General features: G+C 32.3%; 2 protein-coding genes across 4 annotated transcripts; both read right to left on the minus strand.

Moving 5' to 3' along the window:
* Window positions 1-791: 791 nt before the first annotated feature.
* Window positions 792-8,718, minus strand: LOC144564229 (rRNA processing protein-like protein). Of its 3 annotated transcripts, none has more exons than XM_078313805.1 (14): window positions 8,469-8,718; window positions 8,039-8,098; window positions 7,823-7,941; window positions 7,543-7,615; window positions 5,777-5,851; window positions 5,354-5,464; window positions 4,955-4,997; window positions 4,232-4,328; window positions 3,700-3,802; window positions 3,031-3,126; window positions 2,523-2,552; window positions 2,308-2,413; window positions 1,397-1,481; window positions 792-1,178 (listed from the first exon to the last, which is right to left on the minus strand). In XM_078313805.1, exons 1-14 carry the CDS (start codon window positions 8,580-8,582, stop codon window positions 1,070-1,072), a joined length of 1,221 nt encoding a protein of 406 aa, XP_078169931.1. In that variant the 5' UTR covers window positions 8,583-8,718; the 3' UTR covers window positions 792-1,069. The 3 variants fall into 3 exon arrangements, with proteins under 3 accessions (XP_078169931.1, XP_078169933.1, XP_078169932.1); XM_078313807.1 differs by having other exon boundaries at window positions 7,823-7,926; window positions 8,469-8,707; XM_078313806.1 differs by having other exon boundaries at window positions 7,823-7,935; window positions 8,469-8,707.
* Window positions 8,719-10,285: 1,567 nt separating this feature from the next.
* On the minus strand, window positions 10,286-13,040 carry LOC144564527 (cytochrome b5-like). Its single transcript, XM_078314123.1, has 3 exons — window positions 12,783-13,040; window positions 11,150-11,216; window positions 10,286-10,715 (listed from the first exon to the last, which is right to left on the minus strand). Exons 1-3 carry the CDS (start codon window positions 12,858-12,860, stop codon window positions 10,459-10,461), a joined length of 402 nt encoding a protein of 133 aa, XP_078170249.1. The 5' UTR covers window positions 12,861-13,040; the 3' UTR covers window positions 10,286-10,458.
* Between the last annotated feature and the right edge of the window lie 6,402 nt (window positions 13,041-19,442).

Here is a 19,442-nt window from a genome sequence, read left to right on the forward strand (position 1 = left end):
TAGTAAAAATATATATATATAAAAATTTAATTTTCAAGTACATTTTAATATGGAGATCGGGCATGATTAGGACACAAAAATAATGAAATATTTTAATCCTACTCAGTTTTTATATAGTTCAACTCTCCTTATGAATTATCACATGTGTACTTAGAATTATATTTATTAGTGTAGAGACTTGAATTATATCTATTTAGATTTTTTTTTAGTTCCGTCTCTGTTTATAGTTGGGGGTTACTTTCACACTACCCTGGTTAAATAACTCACCGCCTTTCCCTCAGCAGAATTCTCCTCGGAGAATCGCTTAACAACTGAACAATCGCTTAACTTGGTCACCGTGTAGTCAAACTAATACCAATATTATATCTGACCGAAACCAACATTTTTTTTTATGTGGATATCATATTGAGCTGTTTTTATTGACTGTTTAGACTAAAAACGACATTAAAAATGTAAGTCGTTATTGGGACAGAAATTGTTTCATTTTAACCCAACTCCTATCATAAATATTCTTGTCTGATTTGAGGACTTGATTTAAAAAAAATAAGGATTTATGGTGCGATCTGTAACATACACAACAAACATCCTTGTCGAGGAACTTACTTTGGCACCAGGGGTTTGGAATTCTAGATTGACATATTTCGTACTAGATTTGTTGTCTTTGAATCTAATAATTTATGTCAATGGCCCCTGAAAAATAGGACAGCTTATAAAAATAGTTTACAGTTCTTAACAGGCTGCATCGCAAAATTCTTTCTTCAATCACCACAATAAACAAAATTTTACATACATTTTCTTGAGGTGTACTACAAATCTTGTAATGATATTCTACTTTCAAAGTGAAGTCTTTACTGGCTCAATTATACATCTTAAGATGTGTTCTATCCGCCGACCAATGATAATTCCTGGTTTCACTTACAACTACAACAACACCGAATAATGAGAAGGAAAGCTAGAAGTACAGATGGAATGGCAATTTGGAAATGAACATCAACAGAGCAGCAATATTTAGGAGAACTAAGCATTTGACATAGGTCTCCCCCTAAGGCACATAGGCAGAATACACAGTCTATTGGTTTCCACGGCCAAATAAATTCTCGAATAATTTAGGAGCCATCGGAGGAACAGTCATTGGTAAAGGAGCCATGAAATTAACAATCTTTTCATGTACATGATACCTGAAAACATACATGAAAACCCAAATAAGCTTCTCTATGAGTAAAAAAAATGTTCTGATGAACTAAAAAAATTATCATTCACTTTTTTCTCTTTCATAATTTTACTTGATTTTTATAGTCATTTGGAAAGTTGACATATTATCATACTCACATCACTAGAATTTTGACTTTGAAAAGATAAATAGCTAAAAAGTGAAAATGAAGAAAAAGTTGTGCACCTAATCTTACGACTTTTGGAAGCACGGCGGTCAACAACCTTGCGCTTCTTTGGTTGCATTCTTCGCATAGCATAAAACATGGACTCTACAATTATTAGACAGATTAATTACCGTTAAGTAAATTTAAGCCAAATAACAGCAGTACCAAATAAGGGGACAAAATCTGAAATGACCTGGAAAATCTGCCTCATTCACAGAACCTGACCTAATCTAAATTTGAGCCAACCCAAACACACTAAACCCGAAGCTCAATGGAACTGGAACCCCGTTAAGTAAATTTAAGCCAAATAACAGCAGTGTCAAATAAGGGGACAGAATCTGAAATGACCTGGAAAATCTGCCTCATTCACAGAACCTGACCTAATCTAAATTTGAGCCAACCCAAACACAATAAACCCGAAGCTCAATGGAACTGGAACCTAATTGAACCCTAACTTGCACCCGATCCAACAAGCAACCCACTCAAACCCCCCCACCCACACACACACCCGCGTACCCAAAGAAAAACAAATGTAAAGAACAGCAACATACAATTTGTTGGGTCAATAATCAGAAGTGACCAAATGAAAACTAACCCAAATCTGCCAGGAAAACCTAAACAACCCAAAATTGATCAAACCAAATCAATATAAAAATCATCTGAGCACTGAACTTGATAGCAACTTATTTAACCTGATAGGAATCGCCTGTTTTCCAATTAAATTAGACAATGTTTCCTCATGTCCACGAAGGACCAATAAAAAGTTCAAGCTTTGTTATTTTGGTTGTCTGGTATCATTATGGGGTCCATACAACAGTACCCAGGCACCAAAATTGTTGAAGACACTTGAAGCTCAGAAATTTCAAAATATGATATATTGTTATAAAATATATGTAGAACTGACAAGAAAAAGGAGATGTTTTAAACTGACCAGATGATCCAAGATTACAAGATTCAAGGAATTCCTTGAGAAGTTGTTGGTAGAACTCTGAGTCATCCAGTAGTTCTGGGTCACCATCTTCATTCACATTGTCGTCCTACAACCATTATATAATTTCAACATATTAGTATTGAAAGTTACATGAAAAAATGTAACAGTTTGATTTTGTAACCCAAAAATTGTGCTGATTAAGAAGAATTCATTACCTCCTTTTTGGTGTCCAGTTGTACAAGTTCCTGCAAGGATTAAAATATAGTAAGTATGGTTAATTATGGTTAAATAGTGTCGCAATAAGGAAAAGTTTGTGACCACAATACAATAACTAATTTTGGCCATTGTTGTAGTTCTTTTCCTCTACAACAATAGAACATAAGGCAAAACCAAAAAACTAAGTGAGATCAATCAATACAAACCAAGTATTGGCAACCATATTACAGTATTAATATACACTGGATCTGTAACAAAATTCCAAATAATCCTAGGGTCAGACTCAAAGCCTAACTACTTGTGTAATTTTGTATGGAAGCCGGCAATCAAAATTTGATCCTACATGTGCAGGGTCACAAGTCACAAATACATGCCGAAAACCCATTCAATCAATCTGCACTTTTCAATTTTATCTCTAGCACTATAGGGAACCAGATGAATGGAAAAATTAGCTATAACATAAAAAAAAAAAAAAAAAATCATGGATATATTTAGACAAAACAAAACCTCTCCAATAATTCCTACAGAAGGTCGCCTCAATTGCATCCGCTTAATCATGCGGCTTGGATCCCTCATGTATCCTGCAACTTGATCGCTTATGTTCTGCTCTCAATAATAGAAAAAATAATTTAGTTAAAAAACAAAGATGAGTTACTGAAGTTCCAGTAAACTATTGCTAACCATTGGAAAAATGCAACCGGTACCACCCAAAAGAGTGATTTAACAACACTTATTTTGTGACACTCTGACAACACTTATTTTCAACTGTTGGTCCCAACTGGATGCCAGCTGTTGATTTTGGAATTCCTGATCTTGTAACTATTGAACTCTAAATTTTATAATTTTTTTTATGTGCATGCATTGCTTGATACAAAGGACAAGATCAACGGTTCTACTCTGACATTTAAATTTTCAAAATTAAATTAGTAATTCAACGAAGAGTGTTATCATGACCCGTCACCAAAATATGTCCTTATAGAACCCTCATGGAGTTATCATTTAATAAAGTGGTAAACTAAACAAGGAAAAAGGAACAAAATTGAGAGAGTCTGTAACTTCAAGTTTCCCCGTTTTATACAACTATGATAACATGCTTTAAAAAATACAAAGGAGGGTTGTTGATATAATACCAAACATAACATAACAGAAAAATACAAGAAACCATAAAATCAACACCTGATTGAAAGCGTGCAATTTTCCTTTCAAAACAGCAGCTCCTGTATTAACCAGAGTTTTTCTCTGCCATTTGTCCACTGCATTGTTTCTAAATGGTGCTAATCTGCCGGCAATCAGAATCCATATCAGCAAACTCCATACTATTCTCAACTTGAACATATTTTTTTTAAACTAGTAAGTGGTAATTGCAGTAATTTTCAAGACTTCATTAATAAGCTTGGCCCAGCCAAAGTTAGTTGGCTCCAACTGTCAAAATTTTCATGAATTAGTCCCAATTGACCTCAATGTGAGATAGAGGCTTAGTTCTGCAAATTTAGCCTCAATTGACCCAGTTTTGTGATCCATGTATCAAATGACTGACTTTATCCTCAGTATTAACTCTTTTTTTCCAATTCAAAGCAATATGATCCAATCAAAAGTACTCATATAAAATCTAGCAAAACAATAGCTTTGATTCTTTAATATTTAGCCTTTTATTAAGAAAAAGGGACATCTGTAAATTTTAATTCAAAAAGATTCTTTCATACCATACCTTAGGTGCATGTGCTGTAATCTTAACCAATCATCATCTCTTTCTTCATTCAATCCATTAGATATTACATCATGTTTACCAGATTCCTTGTTATTTCCTTCCAAAAGAAAAGAAAAGGAAGATACACACAAATAAATTAAAAAATATAAGGATTTAAGGACACAAGATCTCATTTTTCATTAAATCAACAAATTCTGCTGTTGACACAAACCAATCAATAGACATATTCACCCTCCTAATTTTATCCCTTTATAGTCCATTCCCCTGCATGCAAAGCCTTGTTTAACCTTAATTCAATCATAAAAGAAAATTAAGAGTTGTATTTAAGAAGCTAGTTTATCATATTTAAATTAGCAATAACAATGATGTATTGGCAATTACAATTTGTCTAACACGTAATATGTTTTTCATTTTAGTACATAAAGATACTTGAGGTCTGAGGATACAAAACTGCATACAAAGAATATAGAGAAACACCTATCAGATAAAACAATTTAGAAGTAAAGTAGCATGCACAAATTAAAGAAAAATAAATATTGCTGTATTAAAAAAAAAAATTGTTGTGCATCTATAATGTTTACTAATTGACAAACAGTTCCAATTCATAAACTTGTCTCAACTTTACACATTATCATGATGAAAAGAGGAACTTTCACATTTATCAATAATATATTTAAGATGATAAGCAACTATAGAAGTCTTCCAAAGGGAACTATATCATACCATCACTGGTTTGTACAATGGAAGGGTTCTTCTCAAGCAAAGCCTGCAGAATTAAAAAAAAAAAAAATGCAGTACATTATTATGCAATAAGTTGAACCAAAACTAAATTTAACTGAGCAAGAGTAAATTGCATCGATTATTCTTCAAGTCTCATGTAGCATTTAATTCAATTATTCGATACTGCTCTGAAAAGAGAACCAATTTGCATGAAAGAACTCCCGCATTTCTATCGCATTTGATCTACACCATTAACTTAAATGATTTGATGGCATTTTGAAAACATACCTTCAAAGTGTTATGGTTTAAGCACTAAGATGAAGACTAAAAAGTCCCATGAAGCCTGAAGAACAAATAAAGATCTACTCTATAAGCTCTTAGTAGTCTGTGTACTATACATACCTCTTGTAGGTCCAACATGGAACTTAGAACTCCTTGAGATGACGAGATTATATCAGCATATGCTTTGTCCACTGCTTCATTAGATGAGCAAAATTCTGACCTGACTGGATCCTGAGACACACTCAAGTTTAGTCAAGTTCAAATGCTCACTGCATTAGATATGCCAAATCAAGCCAAACCCAAAAACTTAAAGAGCACAGTTCAAGAAGTATTTGGCTTGGATTCCATTCCCTAACAGTATGGCCAAACTAGAATAAGGTGACATTTTGGCCTAAGTATAAATTAGGATTACATTGGGCTTTGAACATCATGTTTACCAATCAAACATAACAACAAAACAAAGAAATCATTTTGTAATATTAACAACACTAATGATAGTGATGGCAATTTGAAGCTAAATCTTTTGAGAAAATAAGAGTATACCTTGGGCAATTTATTTGAACTTGAGAAAGCTTTTTGCAGCAAAAACCGGAGCTCCAGAGTCCTGTCCCAAAGAGCCTTAAGTGCACAAAGGACAGAATTAAATATTTGAAAAATTGCATAGGAAAAATTCTATAAGCAGGACAATAATTATCCCTTGAACTTTGAACAAAATTTCCCTTTCTTTCTTCAAAAAAAAAAAATCTTCAGTATTTGAAGTCAAATTTCACAAAAAAATATTGAAAGCTAATCAATGTATTACTTTGCTACTTATGTCATTACTGGAACCCAAAGGTACTTCATGTCAGTGATTAAATTAACACTACCAAAATTTAAAAAAATATATAATTTGGGAAGGGGGTTCAAATGCCTCCATCATGCCTCCATTTTTAAAAACTTTAATAACTAAAAATTTAAATCTTAAAATTCAAAATAAAACCGTTGGATATGAACTACATCATTTTATCTATGCATGTGTAAAAAATTATGGCATTTCAACTTTGTTTTGGTTGTCATCTTGAGCTTGTAAAAATGTATACTAATGTGGATAATTTCTAGACGTTGATTTTTTAACTTATTGATTCACATAAAAGAAAAATCAAAATGTGATAATTTTTTATGGGCACAGAGAGAAAATAACATAGATCACATCTAACGGTTTTGTTTTGACATTTAAGTTTTAAACTTTGAATTATTTAAGTTTTAAAAAAATGGAGGCATGATGGAGGCACAAAAAAAGGAGGCATTTGAACCCTCATAATTTGGCATTGGTTTGCACATTTTAATAAATTTCTTAGTCCATTATATTGGCGTCAATGATATGTGGCATATCAATTAAAGCTAGTGTTGTGAGATTATCCTCAGTGCAGTGATATGGTATTTGTGCCTTGAAAGAAGTCGAGTGTGTTTTGATTCACTTAAAACTAGGTCTTATAGATCTGTAGCGGCTCTAATAATTTCCATGGTGTTCCTAGATTAATGGATCCTGTATGGACTGGAAGCAGTGGATTGATCATTTCTGCCAGAGGATGTAGAACTATTATCAATGCAGTTAACTGATTGTAATGAGGAAGAAGAGGCCAAGACATGCTGGTGATGAAGTACTAGTTCTTACTGGTACAAGTGGTGTAACTTATGAAACTTGAGGGATTGTTCAGAAAAACCTCTTGGTTATGCTGTGTTACTTTGGTTGTAACAAGATATTTGTTTTGCGACTGCTTATATTCTTTTATTCTGTATGTGTACTTGTATAGCATGCCTTGGATGAGATTGTCAGGTATTATGTAGGTTTTCTGGAAGCCCAGTGATAAATGATGCTGTTGTGGAAAGATTAAACTGAGATTTTTGGATAAAACCACAGATACTAAACTTATCTGAGACTTAAAAGGCATCGGATGAATAAAAGGCTGTGTGATTCGATTTTTTGTAGTGATAAGGTTGTAAAAACTGCATGAACACAGGTGGTAACAGTGTATCACTGCTTGTTCAAAATACTCTGTATTTTATTCATTTATATAGAATATTTTTTTGTGTTACGAAAACTTAAAAAAGTTAAAGAACTCCATGCTCATGAGTTATAATTAAATGTACTTGTAAACAGATAGTTATGGTCGAGCAAAATATAGACCAATCCAACAGTAACTTGAAGGGGTTCTACATTATATGGAACTCAACAAAATTAACAGAAAACTTGACAATTAGTTACAATAAAAAATATTAATCACTTTACTAACCAGATTGGAAATATAGATGTCAGATAGTAAAAGTACCTTTTGGTTCTTTACAGCCTGGCCTTTCAGCACATCCTCATCTTTATGACGTTTCAGGTTTGTCAAAAGATTTCTGAAATTTGAAAGTTTTCAGTGATTCAAATAAATGAATAAAATACAAGAGCCACCATGCTAATCCATTGGACTGGATAATTGATAATTGTTTCTTATGTCAGATCTATGCACCAAGTTTCAGATGCTAGGAAACAGTCAAGGTATATAAAGCGAACAGGTACCAAGATGAGATGGGTGACACAATAAGTGATGCCAGAAGACTTACTGCTCCTCGTTTCGTAAATTCAAATATTCTTTCTCAAGTTGCTCCATTTCAGCATCTCTATTTTGCTCCTGGTCACTCTCGTCATCTTTGTCTTCCTCCTCCTCCTCTTCCTCCTCGTCCTAATATGCCACATCACAATTTATTCAGCTCAATTTATAATATTAGAATCTGAAGGGTTATATATTTAAAATTCCCTTAATAAAGAAACTGCTTTACCTCACTCTTCTCATTATTGTCATCACCACTTGCACTCGGGTCATCTTCTGAGTCAAATTCCTAATTATTTATGCAAATGTTATTTACAATTGTGATTCACAAAAAGAAATAAGAAAAAGGGTTAACTGAAACAGACGGAGACAGCTTCGAAATTTTCAGTTAGACACTGTACTTCTATTTTCTTTGCAATCAACCACGATTTCAATACATTATCTGGAGGAACGAATCAATGCTAAAGTATACTGACAAATCTGTAGGGGATAACATTTAAACGCGTAATTTGACAGGTTCCAAGCTTAGATATTGCATAGGCAATTAATACTTGTTCAATTTACACGCACACGACCTACTTCAAGCCTTCAATTGAAACTAATAATCGTAAAAACTGAAATTCTGATGGCTAGATGAAAATTTGTAGTCGAAACTTTACCTCCTCCGAATCAAATCCCATGGCGGCGGCGGTGTCCATATCACTATCGTGTGAACCAAATTCCTCCTCACTTTCGCTGGGATCTCGTTTTAACCGCTTCGAAGCTTTTCCCATGGAGGCGGAGTATACAGAGACGAGGTTGAAGAAGAGAGAAATTGATCTTAGTAAATAAGAATATGCTCCTAAGCCCTAAGGTGAGGTTTGTGTGCAGGGTTTTACCTGAGAGAGAGAGAGAAGAAGGTTTTCTCTGCTAACAAGAGGTGAGGGTTTTACTTTTGTGAAAAATCTGTTTTGAGCTGGCCTGCTAATGATCAGGTTTTAGCCCATATTCGGCCCATCTCTTTTTATGAAGTGTGAAAAGTCAAGTCCGAACTAGGTTGTGAATATGCTCCTAGTCCCTCCACTTCCTTTCGCTACAATACCCGTGTTTCTTATTTTTTTCCTCTCCGATTACCTTCTTCTGGAACAGGTGAATGGTGTGGACAAACTGTGGTTGTGTGGATTTTCTCTTTCTTTCTTTTAATGGAGAAGTTCTCCTCCTCTCTGGAGCACGCTCTAAGTAATACTCATGATTATAAATTTATCTTTAATTGAATTTTCTTTTTTTTTTCTTTAAATTTTTATATAGTTTAACCTCTTTATAAAATATCAAATGTTTGTTTGTAATTTAGCGGTTGAAGTTGCTCGTTGTGGAAAATTTTGATTACTAACATTATATATTTTCAGCCTCTACTATCTAAATTTTCTAGTCCGGTACTAATGACAATCATACTATTAGATAATACATAGAGAAGCTAGACCTCATATAAATCATCCTATTGGCTATTAGCTAGCATTCCAGCAAATTTCCTAGCAATATACAAACGGTCAGAAGTCTTTTTTGAAAACTTGGTACTAGCTACCAAGGTTCGTGAGGGGAAATCGAACTCTCGACCTTTGAGTATAACAACTCTAGAACATTTTCCTAATCAATTGTGCTACCTCCTCTTTCTCTACAAACGGTCAGAAGTCGGAACACATTGCTTATGACCTTATACATTCTACATTGCCGTCTCAACTGAGACTTGATTTTATCTGAATTAACGAACCCAACATAAAATAAGCAAAAAAAAGAAAGGGTAAAATCGCCCGTAAAGTCTGGCTAGCCCTCGGTATAGGGGTGTAAACGTTCGGATACAAATACAGATATAGATCGGATATTAAACACTATGAATGCAGATTCATCGGATATGAATAAGATATGAATAAGATATGAATATATTCAGATAATTAAAAATAAATTACTAATGTACATTATAGTAAAAAAATAACATCTAAATATAATTTTTTTATTCATAAATTAAATCTAATATTTTTCATAATAAATTTGTTGATTATAAAACATATATCATATTATTAAAATGTTAGTCATTAATTTTATCATAGTGTTATATTATTCATTAAAATGTATATGAATATGCAGTTTAATAAATCATTAGCATGAATATACAATTAAATAAATCAATTTAAGAACATAGAGTACAAATTTAAGAGTATAAACGGTCGGATACGGATTTGACTATAATATGGTTGATATAATGGCCTTGGTAAATTTCTCATGGATTGTACTCAATTGGCAGTTCTCATACTGAAGTGGCCGTAATCATAACCCAAATTAATTATTCAGATTTTAGGCCAACCCTAACTAAGGAAAACTATACGATAGTAAAGGTAGAACTAACAAAAATCAAACAGAATGATGACACAATTTCATGTCCCAAATGCAGCTAGTCGCCTCACAAAAAAATATGGTAATAAAGGCAGAACCAACAAAGATAAAACATGAACAAAATCTACGTATGTATGAGATTCCACATTATCACTAACACGCAATAAGAGAGCCATCCAATCACACAATACAACGCACCAGCTAAAGTCCTTACAGTTTCAACGCACACACCTTCTGAGAAAACAATTCAACCACAAGACCAATTATTAATAACTTGGTTAATTAGGAAGATTCAGACTTCGTGTAGAACCTAACAGCAACAGCAAGGCCAAGGATGACGAGCGGGACCAGGAACTGGAGGATGCGAATGATGAAATCAGAGGTCTTGTCCTGGTTGTAGTATGGCTGCTTGGGAGGTGTGTACTTCACCTTTTTGGGAATTGTGTTGACATCGATGTCACCCACATAGTACTCGTCCATCATTGCCCTTGCTGTCGTGCTATGGCCCACATCCTCGAAGTCATCAGTTGCATCTTTTCCTGCATTTTTCAGATTCTTTATTAGTCAAAAATTTGATTTTACAAGAGTACAACTGGATTTGAGTAGAGTGGTTTCGTCATGGAGTTCTGACTAGGTGTAGTATTGGAACAGAATTGGGATAAAAGAATGGACCAATGGCTTTAGTTCATTACTGGTAGATGTGATGAGCTGATCAGCTGATACCATTATAAATTGGCTGGTTAAATTTGGAACCAGTATGGATGATAGAAAATACAGCGTCTTGACAGACTAGCAACCTGGTACTATAAAAATCACGAAACAACAGCATCGTAATTGGAGTTGCATGGGATCCAGACAACTAATTGATCCAGTTTTTTTTTTCAACTTTTGTTTGTTTTAGGAGTACAAGCCAAGATGCTACTAAAGAAACATCTCCAATTACTTACTATAAAAAAATTTGTGTCAGAGATACCTGTTGAGGATATCAAGACATCATCCCCACCAGGATGATCTTCCAAGAACTTTGTCACATCAAATACCTAATAGAATATAAGGGATAAAAAAGTTAACAAACAAAAGCAAATGCATTTAGAAGGTTTAACAGAATGGTATTTGTTATGAACAAAGTTTGAATCAAATTATTTTACTATGAATAGTCATTCCAGGCAAAAATATATTGCTAGTGTATACCAAGCATATAGTGCAAAGTTTATGAAGCTTTTTTCAGAGCTCATTAGTAAACATATGTTTACCCTCAAGAGAGAAGAATTTGCAACCTCATCTTCATGATATTTGCTGAAAACTAATATATTAAAATCCACAGAAATGCCATATTAAAACTTTTAAAAGGAATAAGATAAAACTTAACATGTTAAGCACACTGACAGGAAAACAGTGCATAAAAGAAAGTAAAATAATAATTCATTAACTAAGTTGCCTCCTCTAGAATATTTCTCTTGAGGTCTTGAGGATTTCATCATGAGTCGTGACATTAAACTTGAGATTAAACGATAATTTGGACCATTGAAACTTATATAAAATTGAATTCCCTATTTTAACCGCCTCAATTGACAACTGTGTTTTCATTGCTTGCTAGAAAACAAATATTAACCTTGTTTTTTTGCAGATTACACCCTAAAATTTTACTGCTCTTGTAACTGATTTTAATATATTTACATACAGAAATCATGTGTTTGGTTAGTGCAACAATGATGAGTAAATTAAATAGCAGCAATTTTATCCTGTTTGACATATTTTTATTTATTTGATTCAAAGTTTTTTTTTCTGAACTGAAAATCTAAAAATATCCAAGGCTGATTTAGTTATCCTGTTCGAGGTAACAGTAATTCTATCAGTTCATTCTATTTAAGAACAAACATTATTGATGCCAAGAAACTACAAAAGGCATCAGCAACAAAGCAAAATATTAGGGAATCTTAAAAGAGCAAAACAAAAGGACCATTGCATGTACATGCATATGCGCTCAGACCCACACTTTTAGAGCGAGATTATAAAATGATATCCATCCTAAAATTAGAAACAGTTTTTTTTCTTTGTTGTTTAAACATCTCATTGAACCATAAACCCTGGTTATGAGAATCTAGCTATAGACAATTTCTCAAAATCCCATTATCAATTAATCAACTTCAATGTTGATGTTAAGATCTTATTATATTGATAAACATCAAGAACTAGAAGGCTGAAAAGTATATTACAAAGGAAAAGTTTTTGTGAGGGCACAAATGCAATTAAGCTATCTGAACTCTGAAGGGTATAATCGCCGATAACAACCCCCCCCCCCCCCCCCCCCCCCCCCCCCCCCCCCGAATTTTTTTTTTTTTTTTCTAATTACAATTAGTGAAGGGATTTCTAATTCTTTACTATTATAAAGAAGATCTATGTATTTGTCAACAAAATTAAAAAAAAAAAATACCGGACTCTGATATGTACTGCAAAAAATAAGATTTTGGAAACATATGCAAAGTGTATTAAGAACGAAATATGCGATTTTAGCGAGGCTACATTGCGGATGAAAAAAGGGAACTAAAAGATCCGTAATAACCACGAATCATATAAAAATCCAAAAATTAAAGCAAATATCATACCTTTCCATTGATTATCAGCCAACAATCCTTGTTGGAATTGTGCTTCGAGACCTCCTCCAAAGTAAACACCTTCGCCATCCCCCCCTCTCTCTCTCTCTCTCGATTCTGCTCTTTCTAAAAATACCAACGAAAATTTCTGAGCAGAAATTCAATTATAGCGGTTATGGAGGAGAGAGAAAACAAGGGGCTGAGAGTGTGGCGTTGCTGGTGTAGGTGGGTGGGAGTCAGTGGGTGTAGGTGAGAATATGACTAGCGGATTTGCTGCTGCAACATCATTAAATATTATTGTCCTCTCCTAATCGATGTCGTCTAATAAAAATCAAACGGTCAATATTTGCTTCTATCTAACGGTTCAGATAGACTATCCATTGAATTATTATTACCGTACGACCTGTACCGTCGATTTTAGATCGGAAAGTAAATGCTATCATAGGATAGAGTTCTGATTTCTAGACTAGAATAGCAGCAGCCAGTAGTAAATTCGAATTATTTATTTTGCTCTCCATTAATATATGTTTGGAGACTAAATTTTATATTTTTTGAAAAAAAATTTACTATTTTTTTAAATAGATAAAAAATTAACTAAATAGTGCATAATTTTTTAGATCAAGTGATTTTCTACCTATCTAAAAAATTAGTAAAAATATTTCAAAAAAATGTAAAATTTGGTCTCTAAATACATATTAATATGGATAACAAGATGAATGGTTCGAATCGATCGTTAGAATTTTGAAAACTCGAATATTGAGCTGTAGAACCGTAGTCCTCTATGCAACCCATAGCACCGTAGCCTTACTCTTTTGTTATCTTCTACAGACTGTATATGGTTCATTTTTCGTTAGGGTCAGAAACAGGAACAAATTTTAAGAATTTCTGTTTTCTTGGTATAAATGTATGTGGTTAGAGTGGGAAAAATGACACAGGGGAGGGTTGGCTCTGTTGCATAACGGCATAGAATACATGTCGGTTACGTATTGTGATTTTTATTTTTGTACTGTGATAATTTGTGTGCTGTAATTATCTTTAAAAAATTTGACACGATACGCAAAATATCTAGTTACGGCATGTGGTCACGTGAGTCACGTGTAATTATGACTGTTAGATATTGATCAAATAGTGAATCTTAAATAAACTAACATAAATTATGATCAAATGGTCACGCAAATCACGTTTGGTTATAACACATTTGAACACAGTGTGACCATTTGCATATCATAATCACCCATTGACATTTTGATCATGGCACAACATGGTACGACACGTAAAAAATTGACTTGATTACAACATGACACGGCACGATACCAAAATTAAGACGTGTTAATCACAGTACGACATGGCACGATTTTTTCACTCTATACGTGGTTCAATTTTATTTGAAGAGGAGGTAGCAAATAATTATGAGAATTTCAGTTTGTTGTAAGAAGGAGACAAATTAGTAGTTATTATGATTTGGAAGGATTCGCGAAACTGTTGAGTTTTATATTTTCCCTATCAATATTTAGATAACTTTATATTATCATAACTTGATATGTTGGTCATGTTATGAATCAATATCTTTATTTTTTAAATTCAAATAATTAATCTATACTGTTCAATATGATTTTCATACAAAAATATAATAACAGATGAAATATTTTTTTTAAGCTTTTTATTCTTTTTGTTAGATAGGTAGAAGATCACTTGAAATGATTTTAAACTATTCAAAAATAGTGGTTTTCTATTTTTAAAGATTTTTTTTTTCCTAGAAACTGTTTCATATTGAAAACGAAAATATTAATCCCTACGCTATGCATAGTGCTCACTCAAAACTTGATACAATTGAGAATTACTCAAATACCGATCAAATGCGGACACCATTATTTTTTTTTTAATGGTTGATGAATAGTAAATTAGTTTTCAAAATTACATCAATTTTGATTCATGACATATTAAAATTTCAAGTCATTAAATATTTTTTTTCAAGTCATTAAATATTTCCATTCTTATATTAAGCACATATATATATCTTGATCTGCCAATTAATGATTCTAATTAAAGATGAAATTTTGAATTGAATATTAACCCTTCAAATAAAAAGTCTGTGTTTTTTTTTTTTATCAATGCATCATTTTAATGTTTTTTTACATGTAGAAGTCTGAATTTATTTAGACAAGTACTGTACACAAATTTAATAAGAATTAATATTGATATCTTACTGTTTTTGATGGCTAAGAAAATATAACATACGGCAAGAATTAACGTCTTACTTTTTTTTAGTTTCCTTCAATACATATAATCTTACCGATTAAGTAATAGAATATATATCCACTATCAAAATTTCTAAGGAAAGAGAATAAAGAAAAATTATGGATTTCAAAATATTACTTCTTTTATTAAAAAATAGTATAGCATTGCCTTTTGTATTATTAATCGGATGTTCAAAATTGTCACGAGCTCCACCGTCGGACTAGGGATCGCGACAAAAGAGGTATCCTCGCATTCATTCTTCGTTCTGTCAATCTACGTCGCAACAAAAACAATAAATAAAAATAATATGGAGTCAGCTATAAACCTCAGTAACTGGTTATTTGACAACGCACTTCTCTATAACCGACTTAATTAAACAACCATTCAAACCGACTGGATTAATCCACACAATTTCAAATAAAATTATGCGTGCATATTTAACCGGTAATAGTACCTGAGTTTGGGTTATCCGTAAAATCAAGTCACATTGTATCCATATCATTTCATTTCACAAATTATCAGAACACACAATCATATCATTTCACAGATCAACTTCAAACCTCAGACCTGCTATCCCGTTAAATATGAATCCAAAACCCAATTCAAACACCTAATTAAACCAAACAAAAAGAAAACACAGATTATGGAGAAGTCTGATTACTTGATAGCGAACAATCCAGAAATCCAAATCAAATTACAATGACTGATCAGAATCAACGCGACGTAGTTGATGTTCCAATCAAACTTGAAATCGAATAATAATTATTATAGTAAAAATATTTACAAATGTTTCTTTTCCTCGTTTTTTCTCACATTCTTTTAAATTTAGATAATGATAGAAACATTAGAGATAATAGAGTTATTAAGAAAGTGGGAAATGGAGTGTTCAAACATGCATGGTGCCGCGTGGCCATAGTGCCACGTTGGCATCTTTTTTTTTTTTTAAGTTTTGTATTTTTACAATTCAACCTTTAAGTTTTATAATATTATATATAAGTTCAAAATAAATAAAATAATATATATTAACAGGCTGTTACAAATTCTCCTCCTTTAAAAGAATTTTGTTCTCAAAATTCATACGGTTGATATTCAAATTGAATAGTAAAAATGAATGATAATCAAATCGAATTTATCATATACAAATCAATAGAAAGAAATAATAAACTTGTAAATAAATTTAATTACCTTTAAATTGAATTATTACATAGTCATATAAGATATAAATAGATTGATAATCAAATGATATAATAAATGATAAATTTCATGAAATAATGATCATTTATATTTTTAGATAGATCAAAATTAAATTCGGACATAATACTGGTAACAAACAAAATTTGAACACAAACACAGTCTGAGGAACAAATGTTTTGATGTCAAAATTGTCACAACCTCGCCGTTGGACCGGGGATTGCGACAAAAGAGGCACCCTCGCATCCATCCCTTGTCTCGTCAATCTACGTCGCAACAAAAAGAACAAACAAATACAATATAGAGTCAGCTACAAAGCTCAGTAACCGGCTACTTAACGACGTGCTTCTCTATAACTGGTTTAATTAAATAACCATTCAAACTGATTGGATTAATCCACATAATTTCAAATCAAATTATACTTGCATATTTAACCGGCGATAGTACTTGGGTCTGGGTTATCTGTAAATCAAGTCACACTGTATCTGTATCATTTCATTTCACAAATTCTCAAAACACAAAATCATATCATTTCATAGATCAAATTCGAACCTCAAACACCCTATCCCGTTAAGTATGCATTCATAATTCAAAATCCAATTCAAACATGCATCCAATTAAACCAAACAAAACGAAAACACATATTATAGAGAAGTCCAGTTACCTGATAGTGAACAATTCAGAAATCCAAATCAAATTGCAATGACTGATCAAAATCAACAAGACGTACTCGGAGTTCCAATGGAACTTGAAATCAAATATTAATTATAATCAAAATATTTACAAATGTTGCTTTCTCTATTCTCTCTTTTTTTTTTCTCGTTTTTTCTCACTTTCTTTTAAATTTAGATAATGATAGAAACATTAGAGATAATAAATGGAGTTATTAAGAAAGTGAGAAATTAATGGGGTGTTCAAACATGCATGGTGTCGCGTGGCCATAGTGCCACGTTGGCATTTTTTTTTTAAGTTTTGTATTTGTACAATTCAACCTTTTAAGTTTTATAATATTATATATAAGTCCAAAATAAATAAAATAATATATATTAGCGGGCTGTTACAAAAATCAAATGTCATTACATGATTATTTGAGAATTTCTAAGTATTTAACAAGTAGATGAATGATCATAATGTATTTAAAATTATAAATTTTATGATCTAGAATTTTCATTAAAAATACTAATTAGTTTCAAAATATTGCTTTTATTGAAAAGTATAACAAAGAAAACATTCTCTCAAAATAACTCATGAATATTTTTTTTGTTTTCTTATAATATATGCATGTTACAGTGCACAGGCACGTTAATTGGCGTTGCACGATGATAATATATATATATGTTAAGCAAAAACCGAGTTTTGTTATCATGATATTATCCTTAAGAAAATAAAAACTACAAGATAACAAATATATTTGAAGGACGGAAATCCTGATTCCTACTTGGAGAGTAATAAGAGCCTTGGTACGGGCTAGGGCTGCAAACGAATCAAACTAAATCAAATTTATTCCAGTTTGAGTTTGAATTGAATTAATTTTGAACTAAGTTTGATTTGAATTAATTTCTAATCGAATTTTTCAAGAATTCAATTTTGAATCTTTTACGAACTTTTTTTACGATAAGGAAGAGCGATCGTAGTTGCCGAAAGCAAGAGGTGAAAGTAGGGGTCCGTTCGGCAAACCATTGGAATAAGGAATAGTTAGGAAAACTGGAATATGAAATGGGCTTCAATTCTTCACTATTATGGTCGTGTTTGGTTAATGGTAGAAAAGTTGGATAGTGGAAGAGTGAAAGAATATTGACAAAAAAGCTAAATCTATCTTTTGAGAAAAGTTAATTCCTCTATTTCACCATTCTCATGGAATAGAAAATTGGCTCATAGAGAAATAGAGGAGGGACCAAAATGCAAAAAAAGGAGTTTGATTGCAAAAGTTCAAACCTAATTCCACTATTCTCAATTCTCTAATTCCACGCACTTTTTCTATTGTTCGGCGGGAATAGAACATATTTTTCACTCTATTCCTCTATTCCACTCTTGCCGAACGGGCCCGTAGTATTTTAGAACTAAGAGCGAGGGTTACGACTTACGAGTTGTGACTTATGACTTACGAGTTTTAGCAGAAATCAACGATTCACGTTACTTTGAGATTCGAACTAGAATAGTTCGCAAACTTATTTCAAACGAACCAGGTCTAGTTTAAATTTGATTTGAATTAATTTCGAATCAAACGTTTTACGAACTTTTTCGAATCAAACTCGAATCGAATCACGAACTATGAATTTTTTGTGCAGCCCTAGTACGAGATTACCAACACAAAAAAAAAAAGGTAGGTGCGTGGGTGGGTGGGTGGTCAGTGTTGGATTTTCGTTCTTGGTCTCACTCACAACCTACTTAATCATAGAGGTTTTACAAAAAAAAAAGCACGAGAAATGTCAATAAATACCTGAAATCTCTTTCTAATTGTTGTGGTCCCCAATTTTACGCAAGAAAGAGGCAAATTAGCCATAATAGGGTCAACTGTGTATTCAATAGTGGAATTAAAATAATATTAGAAGGGATCGGAAGTTATTATAGACAAGATAATGTATTAAAAGTACTATTTTATTATATAGCTACTAAAAACTAGTGTCACATTTAATAAAAGCCATCATAGACCCACCAATCCTCCTAACTCCACCAGACAACATCCCCTCAATATTTTTTATTTATTTCATTTTTTTAAGGAATACTTAGATCATCTCTATCTTAATTGCAAATTAATCATTGATGTCTTTTTTAATATAGTGAATCATGTTAATTTTGATATCTATTTTAGATGCTTTTTTTTTTCAGAACTGAAGCTGTATTTTTCTTTTTCCATAGAGAGGCGAGATCCATCACCATCATTTGTATTAAGTCGGTGGTTTAATTATCTCTATTATTATATTAAGCACATAAATGTTCTGATATGTCAATGATTGTGATTAAAAAATAATTTTTTCGAATTGAATATCAGCCCTCTAATCAAATAGTTTGTCTTCTTTTGATCAAATATATCTTTTTTTACATGTAGAAGTCTAAATTTAATTAGAAATGTACTCGCCATATGAACTATCGCAAGTTCTATTTTAGTTAGCAATTAATGCTCTTCGTTTCCTTATTTCTTCTCTTAAAATGGAAGATTTATCTCTTAAATTCTGAAAATAATTAGCTAACAATGGTTTTTGTTTCCTTATTTCTCTTCAAATCTATGATACAATTATCCGA

Source organism: Carex rostrata, chromosome 13 (assembly GCF_964058835.1).
Source record: "Carex rostrata chromosome 13, lpCarRost1.2, whole genome shotgun sequence".
NCBI lineage: Eukaryota > Viridiplantae > Streptophyta > Magnoliopsida > Poales > Cyperaceae > Carex > Carex rostrata.